The sequence below is a fragment of the Argiope bruennichi genome, chromosome 7 (genome assembly GCF_947563725.1).
Source record: "Argiope bruennichi chromosome 7, qqArgBrue1.1, whole genome shotgun sequence".
NCBI classification, from domain to species: Eukaryota; Metazoa; Arthropoda; class Arachnida; order Araneae; family Araneidae; genus Argiope; species Argiope bruennichi.
The window spans coordinates 84,540,098-84,561,373 of NC_079157.1; the positions used below are offsets into that span (position 1 = coordinate 84,540,098).

Consider the following 21,276-nt stretch of genomic DNA (forward strand, 5'->3'; position numbering starts at 1 on the left):
TTGCTTCTTGAAAATTCGTATTATTTATATTTTCACGAAGAAATAATATGCATTTTAATTAAGTTTCTCACCTGCAATACAGAACTTCTCCATGAAAATGAGATTCACAACAGTAAAATTATCTTACTTGATATTAAAATTCTTAGACTAATCAACGAAATACATTTCGACTGGAAATGTCATCTGAAAATTTTATGATTTGTTTTATGGCTTAAAGGAAATCGTTGATTATTTTCAATAGAAATTTACTACAGTTTAATCGAATTCCTTTATTGCACTCCGTGGATATAAAAAGGAAAGAGGGGAAAAGGGAGATCTCACTCAGAACTTCATGCTTCATAAAGCTCCCGACAAGAACTTTTTACAAAATATTAATCTTTTAATGGATGATATAAATTGTAGAACTAGTAAAATTGAAAGTTAATTATTAGGAATTTTTTAAAATAAATTTGAGACAATCTGATTATTTAACAAGGGGTTCATGTAGATTAAATAAGTTACTTGGATCATAATTTCAGCATTAATAGATGAATTAAAAGAAAGATTTCGTTAAAGATTCCTTCACATATGTTTATATAAATTATTTAATACGGTTGGTATAAATTATTTAATACAAAAAATGGTTGGATCAAGATTTCAACATTAAACAAATGAATCAAATGAAAATTTTCATGGAAACCTTTACAAAAACATGTGAATTTATATTATTAAATTTAAAACACAACAATTGCTTTAAAGTGGTATACATAAAGAAAAAATTCATTAGAACTTACAGAGGCAAGATTTTACGCCTTGGTCATCTATTTTTTCTATTTGTCCAGAAGCACATCTACAATCTGCGTTTCCTTCATCATTTACGAAACATATTTGCGTTTCGTGGCAGTTGCACTCTGGGAAAAATAAAAGATACACATATATTATTAAAAATCACAACTGCTGCCAAATACAGCATAAAGCATTATTTAATTCAAAAGAATAGTTATTTCTATCTAAACATTACTATTAAAATGAACTATTCTTTTTACAAAAACTTTTATCAAGCACAAAATTATGTATTCTAAAAGCTTCATTTTAATACAAGTCATCAAATTGTTTCAAAAACTTGACAAAAGAATCAGTTTTAAGAGACATAAGATTATATATATCTAGGACATACGATCACCTAAAAGTAGCTAAGTCTATTGTAGTGAAATTTCACATAAAAGATGCAGACGAAAAGTACCGAATTTCGAAGCACGTAAACAGTAATTAATCCAAATTTAGTGTCCAGTGACCAGTGCTCCAAGGCGTCAGGACTGGACATCTAGCCGATTCATATACAGAGCTTTACATACTTTGATGCATGAGTTTCTATTACATTTCGGTTGAGGATAACTTATCCAGATAGTAAAAATGACTCTCTGATGGATTCGCATTTACTATGAGTACACATCAAAATTGGAAGAGACTACATCGAAAAATGTGTCGACATTTAGATAGCAATGTTTCCTCGACTATGCTGTCAGGATTTGGTGAATAACATCAAATTTCACTATCTGAATTACAATGGTTGACCACTATTGATGATTGCTATGGTCAAAGCTAATGCTATGGCGAGTGCCAAGAATTCATCAGCAGTAAATTATTGTATGAAATATTTCTATACACTTTACAGCTGTAATATCTCATATTTGAACACTAAAAATATTTTCATCTTAAATACACAAACTATTCAACATACAAGTGTTCAGGGAGACTACGAAATAGAAACCAGGGGCAGTGGCCTCCCCGAAGCTTTCTCGCATATTCTTGCATAGAATTGGTGTACAATAGTAACGAAATATTAACCTTTGGCATGAATTTAGCGTTTTTACTGAATCTATTGTGTCATCCTTGGCTAGGTTTTTGGCGATTAATCCATGGCATGCAGTTGATAGTATCCGAAAATAAAATGTATGTCTTAGACGCATTTTTATTGACCAAATGAAACCAAAATTTAGCACAAAACTACAAGTAAGTTATAAAATCATCTATAATATAATATATTTAATATATTCATGTCATGTTTTTCCACATTTACATGTTTCTGAAAGGACAGACCAACATACAGTCACCCCCACATTAGATTTAGCTCAACATTTGACAGGTGTCTATATAATGTTAAAAATGTGTACCAAATTTTATCCATCCATCTCTCTTCATTTTGCAATTATTGTGCAAACGTATAGTAGAATAGTCAGACAGTAAACAGTCTTTTAAAATAATACGCAATAAAATAATGTTAACAGTTTTATGTATTTATGGGAAAATTAAATGCATTTATAGATATAAATGCCTCATAGATCTCAATGCATTTAAGGGATATAGAATTTCTGTGACGATTTACATAGATTATTAGCTTGATTTTGTCGACTTCAGTTGGATGACAAGAAAGTTGCCTCCAATATTTGAAGGTTAAGTTTTTTTTTAAAGAAAAAGAAACTAATTTCTACTACATAAAAAAAGACAATGACAACTATAAATGAAATTTTAAAATCATTCCTTGTGATACGAGAAGATAATTTATAAAAATGACAATTACATTTATATTTCTGAATGGAACTTACTTAAGCAAGTTACAGCGCCGTCTTCCAATTTTTCGACATATCCAAAAATACAACTGCAGTCGGGTTCATTATTGGCTTTCAAGAAACAATCTTGGTTTGCACCACATTTGCATTCTGAGTTAGAAACCAAAGCAAATTGTAAGTATAATCAAATCGATTCATTATTTAAGTTGTCGATAATTTTGATACTTACAACAACAATTTCTTTTTATTTTAAAGGAATTTGTTGATTTTTAAAGATATCTATACATAAAAATAATGCTTTATAGCCATTTAGGACCTTTACAGAATTGTTTTAATAATTAAATTTTATTGACAGGCATTTTTGATTCAAATTTTCACTAATAGAAAAATAAAAATTCTACAAAATTTAATTAAAATATCTTTAATATTTAAGTATACATTAGAATTAACATGTGTTTGTAATCACAAGAATTTAAACTTAACTTTTAAGTATCTTGATTTTAAATTATTAGTGGTTGAGAAATTTTAAGCGCAGTCCATTTTTGTATTAAACACGATTTGGATTTTTAAATAAATAATTTTCCATTCTATTTGTTTTTATCAGTTATTTGCCTTCTCTCATGCTAACTGAAAGGAAAATTAACGAAGGATTTAACTATAAATAAAATTAAATTTGCAATTTTTTGTAATAATTGTAATATTTAGGCCAAGATATTCCTCTCACAAAAGTGCATTATCTAGAATTATGAACTATTTCTGTAGACTAATTAATACACTTTATAACAGTAGATGTATTGATTCATATGGCGCAACAGTTTGAGATAAGATGCGTGCAGACAACCTCTCTTCTTTTTTCTCTATATTTAATCTCTTTTTCTATTCTTTTTTTTTCTCATCATTTTTTATTAAAATCGTTTTAACATTCCAGTTCTTCATATATGCTTTCTTTATCTCTCATAACTGGTGTCAAAAATTTTTTCAGACAAGATCTCATACAAGATTTTTTTTAAAGAATGACAAGATAGTGTTTTCTATTTTCTTATTGATTTTTCGAAGTGCAGCGAATTATTTAAAATGGTTTTTCATGTTTTAAGAAATTTATTTAATAATAATAATAATTTTTTAAAAACACTTTTTATTCGACTTTAAAGAGAAGTAAATATATTTTCACATAAGTTTAAAAATGAATATAAAGTCCGAAATACCTGAGGTGCTGAGAACAATACTGTTTCAGAATTAAGCTGCTGAAAGTATTATAAGAAGAAAATTCAAAAGCAGCCATTAAAAATTAAAAAATAAATTATTCACCTGATTACAGTTATAATTTATTTAATCCTTTCTAGGGCCGTGGGAAGTATGTTTCCCACCAAATTTATCAATCTTTGTATGAAATTTTGTAGGCTGGCATAAGTTCTGACAAAATTTTTTTAGAAAGACAGAAATTTAGATGCTTCAGTTCTTTATCTTAATCAAAATGATGTGTCTTGATTTGTTACTTAATTATTAATTAATCAAATTAAATTTATCTAATAAGCTAAATGAATCCCTTTTCTTATTCTAATTTCAAGCCTAAAAATTTTTTAACATAATATGACTAGAAAAAAATGGCCCTTTAAAGGGTTAAAGCATTTCTTTAAGCTTCTCATTCAAGATTTTGTTTTAATTTCTTGATTTTAATAAATTATTATTTTTGATCTCTTTTAATGTTAAATTTTAAGCTATATCTTTAATAAACTGCTTGTTTATCATTTCACTTTTTACAACTTGCACGACCGTAGGACAAAGAGATAATATGATTTAAGAATTTTGCTTTATAATTTAGATTTTGTGCTTGTGAAATTTTACAACTTACCACCATTCAGTTTTTCAGTTAATGAAACGGAGAGACTTGTTTCATTCCCAACCTTCGTTTTTAAAACACTTGCAGCATGAGCATAAAAGAAAACATTTAAAACAAGAAGCAATACTGCTCCTTTTTCCAAACGCCACATGTTGTTTCTTCACTTATTAAAAACCTCTCGTTGATATCTTAGGATGGAATCAGTTCTTGTCTCCTCTTTCTACTCCAGAATCGATTGTCTTTCACAGACGAATAAATAAGAGCTCACATTTCAATAATACAGATAAAGCAGTAACAATCTCCACTCTCATTGGTGTCGATACAAACCTTTTTATCATAAAGATGACTACATTTACATAGGTCCTAATCTCAATCGGTCATTTGAATCAAACGTGAAAATGATAGAGGGTAAAGTATGATTCTTCAAAGAACAATCAGAAGCTATTCAAAAAGACAAAGACATTTTCCAAAGCATCCTTCAAAACAATTTGAGTTGTTTGATATGTATATGGAGTGTCTGGAAAATTTCCGCTGAAATTGTGCGAGATGTTAGACAGAATGAAAATAATAATTTTTTTATATGGAATATGTATTTGGAAATAACGCATTTAAACATTGGTGCTTAGATAGATTTGAAATGGATAGTGAAATGTCAAAAACAGCCCAAATTGAGCGAGACAAGATTTTTAATGCTGTATATTTTTACAATAGATGTTTAACAGATTCAATACCAAAACAAATGAATACTTTACATATTCGGAGCATGAACTTCTTTCATTTCCAAAATTTATATTTGTAATTAGGATCTGCATCAAATTACATTTAAAAATGCATTACAAATTCTTCAGCAACAGACAATATGGTGAAGAGATCTTCCCTGAAAGGAGGAGGAACAGTGCTCAATAACAGAAAAACAGAAAAAGGGGGATACCTCCATAGCTGGAGCATTCATTATCTCAATTCCATAAAACTGGTATCTACGGAAATGGTTCAAATGCACAGATTTATTTAGATCAAAGCAGATTAAATATCTAATTAAATAGTTCAGGAATTTTTTTCAATATGGATAAATGAGATTTTTTCTACCAATTTTATCCGATAAGCCTTTTTCTATAAGCACATCAAATTTATATTTGTAATTAGGATCTGCATCAAATTACAATTAAAAATGCATTACAAATTCTTCAGCAACAGACAATATGGTGAAGAGATCTTCCCTGAAAGGAGGAGGAACAGTGCTCAATAACAGAAAAAGGGGGATACCTCCATAGCTGGAGCATTCATTATCTCAATTCCATAAAAGTGGTATCTACGGAAATGGTTCAAATGCACAGATTTATTTAGATAAAAGCAGATTAAATATCTAATTAAATAGTTCAGGAATTTTTTTCAATATGGATAAATGAGATTTTTTCTACCAATTTTATCCGATAAGCTTTTTTTCTATAAGCATATCAAATTTTATTCCAAAATTTGTAAGAGTTCTTGAAATATCATTAATCTTGTTCGCTAAAAATTGTTTATGAAAAGAGACGTTTCACTACAGACCATATATTACGTAAATATCAAGTGTACATAATTATAATTGACGTGTGATTTTTATTGGGATTCAAGTATTACATTACTTTTCAAAACATTATTGAATCCGAATATATTGTTGATACCGCCCTTACCTTATGATCTTACCTTATTGGTAATAAATTGATATACGTAATGGTATTTTAAGCCAATAAATTCATCAAATTTTATATAAGTAAGAATTTTTTTTATTTTTTAAAATTTTTAATTAGGTTGAAAATTCACTAAAAAATACAGGGTGATCAAAAAGTCTTTTCCTGATTTCAAAGCTTTATTGTAAACAATCTGTTATAATTTGGCATACGATTGTTTCGAAATACGTACAGACATTTATAAAAGTTTTTAATAAAATTATTTACGTCAGTAAATTTTAATGTGAGAACACTTGGTAGTTCAAAGAATATCAAGGCGATATTCCGATTCTCGCCAAGTATTACCCAACGTTTCGGCAGCCAAACTGTACGCAATATCTGAAATTCTAACTTTGCGTACATGATTATCCTCAATAGGCATTGCAAACACTCTGTGCGTTATGCAACTCCAAAACTGACAATGGATAGCGACAGCCGATTTGAATTTATGGAATAGAAATACGCATTGACCTTTTTCCTTTGTTGATGCAATTTTGATAACAATCGAATGTAAAAATCACTATTTCTCATTAGTTAAATTATCTGTTGGACTTAAAATAAATTGGACGACTATTCTGTGTCAAAACTTTTATGCTTTTATATCCGATGGTACTTTCATAATATTTTTTTATTTTGTAATGAAAGAAAGGCTTTAAAAGCCTCCTGTACTTTTTACTTTCTTGTAGACGCAATATAGAGAAAGTATGAAATTTTTACAAATTTCCAAGTTTTAGACTTCCTTGGAGTTCGAAAAAACGGACATTTTTAGAGAATGTCCATTTGTCTGTCTATCTGTGACAAAAATAACTCAAAAACGCTTTGAGCTAGATGATTGAAATTTGGCATATAGTTTTTACACTACATTTTCAAATTTCTATATGAATTTACTACTGCAATTATAGCTCCATGTCAAATTTTTGTTATAATCGGTTGGGGGAAAAATGTGTTTAAAACACAAATTCGATTTTCGGATATTATGAATTGCATATAAGGGAATAATTGCCAAAACACTTGCAAAGGATGACAGATATAGATTCAGTAAAAATGCTGAATTCAAAAATTTATTATATCGTAATTGTTGCACGCCAGTGTCGCCATGGCAAGTTTATTAGAGAGTATGCGAGAGAGTTTAAAGAAGACCACGCCAGCTTGTTGTTAGTAAAAAAGATATTGCGCTCTTCGCTTTAAATAGATTTCAACAATAATTTTTAGGATCAATAAAACAAGTAAATGCGGGAAATTTAAATGATAATAATAAAGGTTAGTTTACGGATGAAAATTCAATCCTCTGGCATCTGATTGTAATAATTACATAAGGTGATCATTTATTTAATGAAACAATTTTTCACTATAATTAACACTTTTTTATTTCACTAGATGTAACATTTTTTCCTGTTTATTTTATCGTATACGCAGACAAAGCACTGTATTCGTCGAGTGATTGTGAAGGTTAAGAGTCCTAACTATGGTTCAACATCAACTTTCACAGAATGTCTGACTACTGAACTCCATTCATTCAGAAGGATATTTTTATGGTGACAATATTTATACAACCCGAGAATAAAAATGCGGGTTTAGAAATTCAACAGAACATCAATTAGATTAAAAAACAGAAATTATATTATGCACAGTACAGTACGAGCCAAAATATACAGCACTGAAATGAAAAGATGAACAAAATTACATAATACTGAAATGAAAGGAACAAAATTACACAGTACTGAAATGAAAAGATGAACAAAATTACACAGTACTGAAATGAAAAGAAGAACAAAATTGCACAGTACTAAAATGAAAAAAAGAACAAAATTATACAGTACTGAAATGAAAAGATGAACAAAATTACACAGTACTTAAATGAAAAGACGAACAAAATTACACAGTACTGAAATGAAAAGATGAACAAAATTACACAGTACTGAAATGAAAAGATGAACAAAATTACACAGTACTGAAATGAAAAGAAAAACAAAATTACACAGTACTGAAATGAAAAGAAAAACAAAATTACACAGTACTGAAATGAAAAGATGAACAAAATTACATTATTGTCATCTGTGAGTTTATTTTTCTTAAAAAGAAATTAACATACATGCATACACACTATTAGAGTATTGATTTACCACGGTAGTGTATTGAAAGTGTTCAAAGTGTGCACCGCCTTACTGTAGACAGTGTTCGTATCGTTCAATCATTCTCAAACATATTCCTGGAACAACAGTTGCTTCAGACTCCTGCAAAAAGAGTTGATTTTTTCACGTAATGTAGGCACAGTTCTTCGCAGTTGAGCACATTCTCTTTTAACATTCCCCTTCCGTTGACTCATTCCGTAACCATAGACAGCATAACTGTGTTATTTGGTGCCGACTTATTAAACTTCTCTTGGAATCGTACTACCACCTTTTCCAAACTCGGTTCACTTCCATATGAGCGGAAATAATGCTCAACTATACATACTTTTTCCTCAGTCGAGAGATCCATTTCCAACAACAACTGCACAACTTCCTCTTCACTACTGCGATCATGTGTAGCTGGAGCCATGACACGTCGACGAACGCAACCACGTTTACGAGATGAACTTGTTTCAGTACTGTATATTTTGGCGCATATTGTATATAGCCACGTGATCAGGTCGAATGCATAAGAGAGAAGTGAGTATACATGGAATATTACCTTTAATCCTAAATTAATTGATGACTTAATTTTTTTTTTTACAAAAAAAATATGTGTATTTGGAATAACTGCATATAATTCAAAAGAATTATTTAAAAAAATTAACAATTTTTTCTTGAAATTAAAAGAAAATTTAACGTGCCAAATGGTTATATTATGAGTTAAGCAATATCTCAGTGACACGAATCAAATCATAGCAATTCTGCAATAAAAATAAAAGTCCCTTTTTACCAACATATTTTTTACAATGTAAAGATAAAATGTTATAGTATTTTTAATGGTAGAGAAGAGCCATCTTGGCATTTTTTCAAACTTCCAGATTAAATCGTATTCTTACTGCTATTACCACATATCGGTCTTTTTTTTACAAACATTTATCAAAAAGCATTGTGGAAAAGTATTTCAATTTGGTGCAGCAATGTGAAGCTTATAAATGGAAATAAAACTTGCAGTGTTGTAAACGACGTATTGTAGGGTTGAGTATTACGTTCCTTCTTTGACATTGGCATATAGATTATAGCAAAAGGCAAGATAAATCTGCTTAGAAATATAGCTGGAAATGACGCCACAAGAGTGAAATCTATAACAAAATTTTGTTTTTTTTTTCAAGTGTGAAAGAAGTTCATTTAAGTAAAAATGTGAGATAAAAGCAAAATAGAAAGTGAAATCTGAGATGAATGTTACCTATACGATTTGAAATCTGTTTGAAAGATAAGGAATTTATCAAAACATTGTTCAACTTTTTTTTTTATTTGATAGTTTCATGTTTTCAAACTAAACATTTTTTCAAATAATAGAAAGAAGAGCAGAATTTTATATATTACATTCAGGTTCAAACTGATAATGCCAAAAGATATTTGAAACAAATGATATGAACAATAAAAGAGCCGGCTAAAAATGTAAGGTAAATAGAAAGCAGATTTTTAAATATTATATTAATCTCCGACTAGTTATGTGTAAATGCTTCTGGAAATATTTTGAAATACAGTTTATAGAATTTTTTTATAGATTCTTTAAAATAATCTATCCAACAGTTGTCATATGTATATGAAAAGGAAAAAAGATCCGATTCATAAATCTGATATTGAATGACTATAAAAGGAAAACTATTGGACAAAAGTTTATCAAATTCGTAATAGTTTAAAGGAGAACATGGAATTTTATTTCCCGTTAGATTTTTTTTCAAAAATTTACAAGAAGTAAGTAACGACTCCTTATGAAATTTCGTTAATAAACATTGATCATGAAACCTCTTGCAGATTAATGAGATCCATTTTTACTTAAATGGGAATCCCACATTAACTGTAGGATTTGGGCCAAACAGGTCCCTTATGTTATCTACCTACATCCATTGCATTTATTTTATGTCACCATTAGGTGTGGATGACAGCTGTTGTCCTAATTGGACAATTTTTCTTTCAATAGCAATCGACAACTGAACTTGTGATTAGCACTATGATTGTTGTTCGTTTATAGACAATGCTAAGACCTTTTGGGATGCCTGAGCTTTAATAGCACGACATTTTAGACACTGCAATTTTTATGCAGAACAGAAATGTTACATTTGTCAAACAATTGCATGTAAAGTTGTCATTTTCCTATTTTTCAATCATTCCGGTCAACAGATCTCAACCTCTTTGATTTCTGGCTATGAGAGTTATCTAAAGTCATTATATAGAGTGACTTGAGGAGAGTGTTCCGGAGTGCTTAAACATAAGGTTCTTAACCTCTTATTATATATGGTGATAACATAAGCAATTTGGGGAATTGAAAACAGTGATACGGAGACAATGAAATAGACTGCTTCATTCGAATATATTGAAAGCTACTGTTGAGAAAATTAATAATGCTATTTAAATTCCTTTTAGACAATGGGCACGCTGTATTGAACTTGGTTTGTAGGATGTTTCAGAATGATTAAAAATAATTTAAGCTAATGTGTTCATGTCTAATTTTGTTTAGCTATATTTTATACAAAGCCATTACCCGTTCATGACAAGGCATTTTTTTTTTTTTTTTTTTTTTTTGGAAAATAAGCTCTCTTTACCACTAGCACAATATTGTCAATTTTGGGAATATTTTGACTTTAATTGTTCATTCATGGCCATTTCAATTCAAATTCAATCAATTGATCAATTAAAGACCCTTTATTTAAAATTCCCTTTTTTAGGAGCACTGAAGGTGTTGTGGCGAATTGGGATGTGCAAGGATAGAACATGGGACCTTGTGGTTTGCAGCCGAGTAACAAGACCACAATACAAAAACAATTGCCCGTGTTTCGTGGCTGTTATCTGGCTTATAAGCTTATCACCACAGTGTTTAAAAATTAGAAGTCTCATCCCAATTTGAAATTTTATTGTAAAATTCCTATCTGCAGATTTATTAAATGAGCTTTAAATTTGTAAGCTCACTATTATCCAAAAAAAAAATTACACAATTTTGCATTTATTCAAAGCTATAAATACGAATATATTTTTAGAAATAAAGGTTAATTTCTTATTTTGGTGAAAAGACTAAGCTATTTAGGTTACTTGAGAGGTTTTCAAACAGTAAAAAATATAACTTTTTTAGCACTTTGAAGTCTAAGCATGAGTATTATTTGTGCTATTGCTTCTGGTGAAGCAAACTAAATCAGAAAGTTTCCTGGATTTAATTTGTACATCTCGTAGTTTTCCTATCATTTGCTTCCCGTTTCATATAAATATTTCCTAGGAACTTTCTAATTTCAAATAAAGAATATAGATGGCAGTGCTCTTTAATTACACTATTCTGGTAACAAACTTCAAATAGTAATTTCTTTGAGCTTTCCATTCCCGCATTTGTTCTTTCATTTCACGTTTTCAAATAATATATGGTCTCCTTCTATGGTATTCCGATTTATAAAATGAACATGATTTGGTGTCATTAAGTTTTTATTTATGCTCATTTAGAATTTTGGTTAAAAGTAATGTATCCTTATGCAAAAATTTTAAAAGTTAATGCGTTTTTTCCCAATAATTTCTCAATAAATTGGATGTTTTTTCATCACGTATAAATATTTTCTAGTTTATGAATACAAACAGGTTGAAATTTCAATGGAAAAATTTATAAGATATATATTTAATTAAAATATATATATTTTCAATATCATAAAAAGTACCAGAAGCTTTCAATCCGTTGAGAAACTAATGGTCAAAGTAGCTCAGAATTGAAAGTATGGAGAAAAAAATAGAAGCTAAATAAATTTGGATTTTTGTATATAGAAGTCTGGCTCTTAGTTGACAAAAGTGTGAATTTCTTTAGCATGAAATGTTGTAATATAGTAAATTTCATTTATCTATCTTCTCTTCAACTTGAAAATTGATCTTTTGCGCAGTGGGAATGAAGATCCTTTCATTTTTCTTTTATGGAAATAATGTCAGCTTTAGTTTAATTATGTTAAAAAACAGAATTTATAGTCTATATTTTTATACTATTACTTCGAAGTTCTTTCTAAATATTTATAAATTCACACAAGTGTATCAAAATAATGCAAAATACAAAATATCTCCATTAAATTTTGAACCTGAATAATGCAAGCAAGTGTTAGCCTTAAATAATTTTGAAATATAATTTTATTTATTTTATGAATGAAGAACAATACCATGAAAATAGACAGCTAAATTGAATTGACTCATTAGTACTTCAATGAAGAATGAAAGGTAAGAATCCATTGCTGAAACTATGTATCTAATGGATTTTGAAAAGAAAAATAAAATTTAAAAGAAATGCCCATATAAAATAGATACAACAGAAAGCAAAAATTTTGAATTTAAAACCAGCGAGAATTGTCTTCCCGAAACTTTCTTGCATTCTGCCTAACAAATATGCTTATGTATTATTAACCTACGGTGAGCAATAATTACAAAAGAGCCCACTAGATTATGATTTTTGAGCAATTTTTGGCTAATCGCTGGTGTAGAATATTAAAGTAGATTACTAAATGGACTGTATGCCTTACTTTTTCTATAAAATTTCGACGAGTGCTGGTTCGTTTCTTAAATGATGAAACTAATTTGTAATCAAAAATATTTAATTAACAGTTCCATACTATTCATGACTGAACGCTCACCATAGAACTCCAACCACGAAACAAACAAACTACGAGCAAGATTAATTAAGAACAAAAATCAGAATCTATACAGAAGAATGGTTGCCACAATTGGCGCACTATCATCTGACATGGCGATAACAATACTATTTTTGCTTGATATTAGACAGATGGAATTACATAAACGCACAAGTACCAGAAAAACAAATACGTATTTTTGACGACTTTTTTCCGATCGATTAAAGGCAACATTTGGTACAGAATTACAATTGTAATCACAAAATCACTTATCAAACTTTATATATTTAAGTCATTGTGTTTTTGAATCATTGCGTTTAAAGTATTGACCGCCAGACAGTCGATCAAGACTCTAAGAACTTTTGATTCAAAATTTGATATTGATTTGGAATTTAGGTTTTTAACTCGTGAACCAAATTTTATCTGTCCGTCTCTTTACATTTTGCAGTTATCTTGTTGATTTATATTCCAACAACCGGAGCAGACATATTTCTGAATAGATTTTGTTCAAAATCTCCGAATTTGGAGTATAAACTATATATCAAACATAGTTCAGATGATGGGTTGAGACAGAGGAATGAAGATAGGATTGTTGTTGATTAATTTCAGATGGATGTCGCTTGATGATGAAGAATGTTTCGAATGATGGCATACAAATTACTGAACAATTACGAGAGCCGTGACATCAGCAGATAAACAACTCTTGAACGATCATCTGATAGTGATCACGCCATTGAGAACGAATGATTGGAGAGTTCTCTTCGGACATTCGTGTGGCGACTGAAATAAAATCTATTCCTTGCAATTAAATTTATGGAAATATAAATTGAATTGAAATCCCAGGAATTCTGAAGAAGAGATACACGAAGCTCTTAAAAATATATATATACTAAGAAAGTTTGTGGTGAATAGCATATAAGCCAGTTAACAGCTCGTCTACCGAACAATTGTTTTGGTATAATGGTTATGTTACTGGACTGCAAACCACAAGGTCCCAGGTTCTATCCTCGCGCAATTCAATTCGCTAAATTGGTGACTTCGGACAATGAACCTTCAACCTTCGTACAGCTGTTGTGGCGCCATCTACCCACAGCAAACCAAAGTTCGTCAGACTCACTTGACGCAGCAAGCCACTCACTCACACACGCTCGCCATAACGCTTGGCGCTACTCAACTGGGTACAGGCCCATTAAAACAACAGCTAATAATACACCACTCAACAGCCATATCATTCGTCTCATCTCTGACTCACTCGAGGGAGAGCCTGTGGTGAATAGCATTAAAGCCAGTTAACAGCTCCTCTACCCGAACAATTGTTTTGGTATAATGGTTATGCTATTGGACTGCAAACCACAAGGTCCCAGGTTTTATCCTCACGCATCTCAATATCACTAAAAGTTTATATTATATATATATATTCAGAAAGTTACATTTCCTTGTCCGTTGCCACTTTGATTTAATTAAATTTACACTTTTGTGGAATTTTCTAATGTATCTGTTCAACTATTACTGCTTTCTTTCTGTATTTAGACAAATATATTCCATATGTTTAAAAGATGTCGATTGATACAACATTTTATTTATGGCCCTAAAAAATGCATATTTTTTATGCTTATTATGTGGTGAATATATGGAAATAATTAATAATAACCGCAGTTGACTTCTTATCGATTTTTTCATTGCATAAAATAGTCACTTTTAAATAAAAGAACATCATTTGCTTAAAATATTAAAATAACTTACCCGTGCAATATCCAATGACTGGTATGTACCCAGGAGAACAGATACAATTTTTCTCGCCAAACGAATCAAATTGGCATGATTCTGTTGCTGGACCACAATAACAAGCTGAAATAGGATGTAGGGAGTTATTAATAAATATCGAGTTAAAAGCAGTTTGCCATATTTAATTTTTTTATAAAATATTAGCAGCTTTTTAAGAAGATAATATTTAAAATATATGCAAAATCAAGAAAAAGTTACTTGCACAATTATATGCATTATCTTTTTGAAGAAGAGCTTAATTTAATTATATTAAATTGGTATTTTGAAGCAGGATATTTCTTAGAATTGAGTCTCGATCCCCTTTTTGCTATACATCCAAATCCAAGGTTTTCAGGAAATTAATATGCTTTTTCAAACATAGTGGAAAATAAATGTTAGCTCCGGTCAGATCAAACCAATCTAAAGACTTGGAATTCTCCAAACTGCTTCTAAACTGGTCCATCATCTGGAATTTCACTCGTTCCAGTTTGATGGAAGCCTAATTAAAAATGCTACGCTCTAAAAATTATGAGCCCAAGCGGTAAACCACATTTGTAACCAATATTTGTAAATTTTTATTGTAAATTAAAATCACGAGGAGCGATAAAAACTGAAAAATGCTTACATGGGATTGTTGACGTGAGAACTGTAGTCATCATGCTAGATGATTCAGTAGCAACTGATGTGCTAGTTCCGACAGCTATAAGATTAAATAAAATATTTAATGCATTTGTAAAAGTGGTAAAAGTGGTAAAAGTGATTATTGAAATAATGCTGGAAATTAGGAATGGCACGCACACTATACCACTTTAAAAAAATGAGCAAGAATACAGTCCAATTTTTCGATATTGACTGTATTCTTGCTCATTTTAAAATTGAATTGGGTTTGTTATTTTAATAATTTATTTTGAGTTGGGCTTGTTATTTTTTTTTGTCAGATGAGTATGATAAGAACTTATATCCCTTTCCACAAATCTAAAAGTTAAGCATTCTTTCAAGATAAAATAAAATCTTTTGCAAAAAGATAGTTTTTTTTTTAATGTTTACTATTCATTTTTATGAAAAGTTTAATTAATTGTTCATCATTTAAATTGGTGCGAAATATTAACTCTCTAACCCTTTCCAGTTCCCTAATGTTCTTTATTATTACGGCAGTAAGCTACTTTTATAATCATTTTTACTATGATTTATGGTGGATAATGGCAGCAGATGGCAACAAAATCGAATAAAAGGGAGAAACTGTACTTAACCATTATCAATAAAATTTTTTAATTAAATAATCAGTACGAAATAAATTAATAATTTCAGATATGAAGCTAACTTCTCTTTCAATTTACTAAAATTCTCTTTCAATATTTTTTCTTATTTTTCCCTGATAAATGAGAACTTGTGCTGGAATGGAGTACTGTTTTATATAATAATCCAAAAGCATCATTTGCTTCTAGAAAATTACTGCTTATTAAGCAACAAGACTACAAATAAGTAATGATTAGAGAAAAAAATTTTTGAACTGTAATAAAAGTAATAAAATAAATACAAAAGAATTTGTTTATGAAAACAGCAATAATTAACGTGCCAGGGAATTTTGAAACGAAGTTTAAAATCTGGAGGAATCATTTTAATTTTTCTCATCTTTTAGAGTTTAAATGAACTTTTTAATTCAGTCTGGAAGTGATGAAATTATTGAAGTTACATTAATTCTCATTGAAAACTTACCTTGATTTCATTAAAAAAAATTGGAAAAATATTTTACCAGTCTTCCTGATATTATAATCTAAGGTTCTCAATAAGTGCATTCTCATATGACAAATATAAAATCATGCACATGCTATATTATGTCGTTAAAGATTTGAACCTTATATTTTTAAAGTGAAGAAAAGTAAAGAATGATTTTTGCTGACATAAGGAAAGATTATTCTTTTCAAAGATTATCCAAACTGATTTTTAAAAATATTTTTCAGCAATTTTGCATCTAGGTCCCCTACATTGAAGAAGATACTTATTTTCTCCTTAATTATAATAAAGGCGATTCTTACAAACTATTAAAAAATGTACCAAATCTTTTCATAATACCATACATATATGATTCATTTTACAAATTTTAATAAATATTTAGCTAATGCAAAATTATTAAAAATTATGACAAAATAAAGGCTACTTAGTAAATCATTTCTTGAAAATGTTCGAAGTTTTCCGAACTATCTTTCTAACCTTACTATTGAAGAGGTATGAGACGCGTGAGGATAGAATCTGGGACCTTTTGGTTAGCAGTCCAGTAACGATCCGATTTTACCAAAACAGCTGTTCGGGTAGAAGCGGTGTTACTGGCTGCTAACCAAAAGGTCCCAGGTTCTATCCTCGAGCGTCACATACCGCTTCATTGGTGACCTCGGACGATGAACCTTCAACCTTCGTACAGCTGTTGTGGCGCCATCTACCCGCAACCAAAGCCGTCAGACTCACTTGACGCAGAAACCCAAAGTCGCCAGACACACTTGGCGCATCAGCACTCACAAACGCTCGCCATAACGCTTGGCGCTAATCAACTGGGTAGGCCCATTAAAACAACAGCTACTACTAATAATACATCACCACTCAACAGCCATATCGTTCGTCTCCCCTTCGACTCACTGGAGGGAGAGTACTGTGGTGAATTGCATATAAGCCAGTAACAGCGCTTCTACCCGAACAGCTGTTTTGGTAAAATCGGATCGTTACTGGACTGCTAACCAAAAGGTCCCAGGTTCCATCCTCCCATGTCTCACCTCTTCACTATCATAATTTAAATGGCCAACTCAGACACAACAGAAACATTTATGTTCTTTAATATTATTACAAATCTGTAATGTTGCTTCTCAACTTAATTAATTCCATCGTAAGAAAGATATTTTTGCTATCTCTTTTGTTTGATGTTTAGATGCCGGATCAATGACCCCCAGGTTGGTGAAAAATTTGCTAATTTGGCAATAAAATGTAAGATTATAGAACCTTTAAGAATTTTGGCAATATAAGAGAATTACGCCAAACTTTCAAGAATTTTCTGTACCCTGGTAAGGAAGTTATCAAAAGCCGGTAGTTAGAGCCAGCTGTTATATAGTCAGTCATAGTATGAATCAGTTGGATCAATGCAGCGAGGCGCAAACGTTGAGTGTAGCTCAAACGATTTGTCCCTTCAAGCCATAAGTGATTTGAGAACTGTGCCGTGCGTTGGGTCTTGGAAAGAGAGGTTGGTTGATTTGGTTTAGTTTATTGGTGCAAGAGCCATATCTGGCTATATTGCGTCAATCTAATGGTAAAAGTATGAAATATATTAAAAAACACTGACTTATTAAATTATAAACACAGATGTGTAGAGAAAAAATTGCTCAAATATGATGTAAAAAATGATTTTAGCGACGTAAAATTTAAAACAATGATTCATAAAAATTTGATACAATTATGTAATGTACATGAACTTAAAAAAAGAATGTTCCTCATAAACAGAATAAAAAACTGCTAAACGCAAGTGAAAAAGCCAATAGCTCTTAATTTAAAAATGTTTGGGTGGTATTTTTCACCCACCAAGTTTTGTAATGGTGGAGAAGAGGAATTAAAAAATTGAGCACAATAAGAATTATAAACAGGGCATTCAATTAAAATGTGATGAATAGCAAAATGTACTTTTCAACTGCTGCACGTAGACGCATTTTGGGCAAATATAAGATGCTTATGAGTGAAACGTGTATGCCGTATACGGAGACGAGTCAACGTAACATCCATCTCACGTATAAGATGAACAGGCCAAGAAACGACATCCGTTTCAACAGAATGCAAATTATTTCTGACTGCAGATCCCATAATTTTTGCCAAATAAAAAAAAAGTGATTATCAATTGACCTTTTAATGCCACAAAAGGAAAGTCCTATATTTAAAAGGGTCGTTGCAGATTTTGTGGCCAAATCTACCTTCTCGTTCCCGAAGATGTCGACATGACTCGGAACAAAACAGAAATTTATTTGAAAGATATCATTTATTAAAAGTCTCAAAGTAAATAAAATTTTAATGGCAACCAGATGCATCCGATTGTGATAGTGTGAAAGTGTCTCCAAAGCGCTCATGCTATCGGTGTAGATGACAAATTGAAGCTGAGAGGATGATCTAATTTTCTGGAAGGCACAGAAAATTGTTGCCAACTCAACAGTAAAGATGGAGCAGAAATTATGAAGACGGTGGCTCAGTGTATTGGATTCAAGTATGATTCCACAACCGACATGATCATCTGATTTCAAGCCATCCATGAAAATTGGGGCAAAAATAGAATATCGACAACGATGATATAAAAAGATCCGTTGCAGAACAACAGTAGCTGTTGAAGATTTATCGAATCCAATAAAAGGATTCAAATAAGAAAATTGCGGGATATCCCAGGGTGGGAAACTAAGAAAATCCACAGCTTTGATGCGAATATCGTTAAGGTCCGAGCCATGAAGGAGCATTTTGGTTCTTTCAAAAAAGGGGACCATATTTGAAGGACGGGCTTTATACAGAGAAAGGACGGGCATTATACTTCGAAAGAGAGATTTTTGCTAAGATTATAATTTGCATAAACAAAATATTTCTCTTTTAAATATTGTTTTTAAAAAACAGCTCTCTTGAAAGATTGAAATAAATAAATAAATCACGACGCCAATATGATACAATATGAGAAACTTAAATTTGTTTAAGTTCTCATATAGTATTATGAAATATAGATGCTGAGTAAGAAAGAATTATTTTTTAAATTTTGCTTTAAATTTTTGCTTTTAAAAATCAATTAAAAGCAGAAAGATTTTCCAGAATAAGGTTCGAACATATTAACGCACAAATAATAGTTTTACTGCTTTTAAAATTCAGAAAATTAGATTTTTAAAAGCATCCATCTCATTTCCGTGCAATTTTCTTCTTTCCTTTTTTTAAGACTATTTTCAAACACAACATAAACATAATTTTAAACATAAGAATCCGACATCCATAATTTGATGATTCTTCATGTTTAATACGAGTTCGAGTTTGTAAATGAATTAAAACATCATCTCTGCTGCTCTCTGTTAAATAATAGTCCAATAACGCAGCAAGACATAGATATAAAAATTTGGTACAAAATTTGTACACTGAAACATAAACTTTTCTAGATAATTTGGAAAAGGAATATTGTCCATCCATCTCCTGGTCATCAATAAACAATGATGGTAACACGAGTCACAATAACTTAGATGGACAAAACTAAAAAAGTATTTAAGTATTTAAGATTGTTGATACTATTATATTGTTACGAAATTTCCGGGGTTCGTTTGGATAGTGGGAGTTATAAGGTGTGGAGAATGCTCAATCAGCAGGCGGCAGTAGAAAAAAAACAACAACGACATTTATTTACACGAAGACAGGACAGCACAAAGACGACGAGTACACAGATGACAATTATTTACAGCAGAGACGAACTCAGTAGACGACAGTAGCACACTTCAGTAGACAGCAACACACGAAGCGGATAGACAGAATCCAGCAGGAGAGGGGTTCCTGGGAGCTTCACCCTACCGTCTCTCCAACGGCTGAACTTCTCGCTTTAGCTGCCGACTCGCTACTTCTCACACGACTTCACTTACACCACTTCTTTTCAGAGTGCCCGTCTTTTAGTTCCGGGAGGTAGGGCTAGAATCTTCAGACCAATCAGGACGTCTCTGGGAGTATCTCGGTTCCTACTGGATGGATCGTGAAACTTCTCGCCAAATGGTCGTCAAGTTAGTAGCCAAGCTTTGAATTCATTGACGCTCAGCACGCACAGGACAGATCGTACATACTGTCTTACGATGACACTAGTCGTACTGGGAAGCAAAATTACAGGTTTGTAACAATATTGTAGTGAAAATGTATGAGTTAATCATTCCAGAGGGCATTGGATTGCATTAAAAAACTTTTATTTATTTTCAGCAGGCCTAGTATGCAGAAGCCTAATGAAGAGAAAAGGTAGAATATTCGTATATATAAACTTCGGACAGGATTGAAATACCGCCAATTTGAAATTCACAATGAAAAGTCAGTAGAAAATACTGATAAGAGAACAAGTTAGAACTGTATTCAATAGGACGCTATAGTTCAGAATTATGACTTAATATGTAATTGCATTACTTAAAAAAGGATTTTTATCGAAATTTGGGGAAAATATGTCAGAAGAACGATTGTCAGTAATGTCAGATGTGATGAATAATGCTATTTCATAAATAAATAAACCAACGGAAATTGTCACTCCAAAACTTTCTCGTATGCATTTTGATAGACCTTTCATGCCAAATAACGCCTTGCATGATATTGGTATGCAATAGTTACGAAATATTAACTTTTGGCATGAATTTGACTCTTTCACTGAATCTATCGAGTCATCCTTGGCGAGTTTTTCTGTCGATTAATCCCCAGTGGTACGAATTTACCATAAGTTTAAGTTGGTTTATTTCAATTTTTTAATAAGTGGACTGTCATCTTATTTAAAATCAAACGACAATTCGAAAGCCAACTTTTTATTTTATCGACGTTCAACCGACCCCGTAAAGATTCAGTACGAAACTGTTTTTAGAGCTGATCCCATGTCAACAGGGTTACAATAAATTTTATCGCTGAAGCCAAGTCAGCGCATGTTACAAC

The 21,276-nt window shown here is 31.0% G+C and overlaps 1 protein-coding gene across 1 annotated transcript in view; it reads right to left on the reverse strand.

Moving 5' to 3' along the window:
• Positions 1-21,276, reverse strand: part of LOC129975219 (neurogenic locus notch homolog protein 1-like) — a gene marked incomplete in the record, with an annotated part of 118,297 nt that overhangs the window by 51,209 nt on the left and 45,812 nt on the right. Inside the window, 4 exon segments of the mRNA XM_056088216.1 lie at positions 774-890; positions 2,586-2,699; positions 14,602-14,706; positions 15,248-15,322. Coding sequence (XP_055944191.1) covers positions 774-890; positions 2,586-2,699; positions 14,602-14,706; positions 15,248-15,322 — 411 coding nt within the window.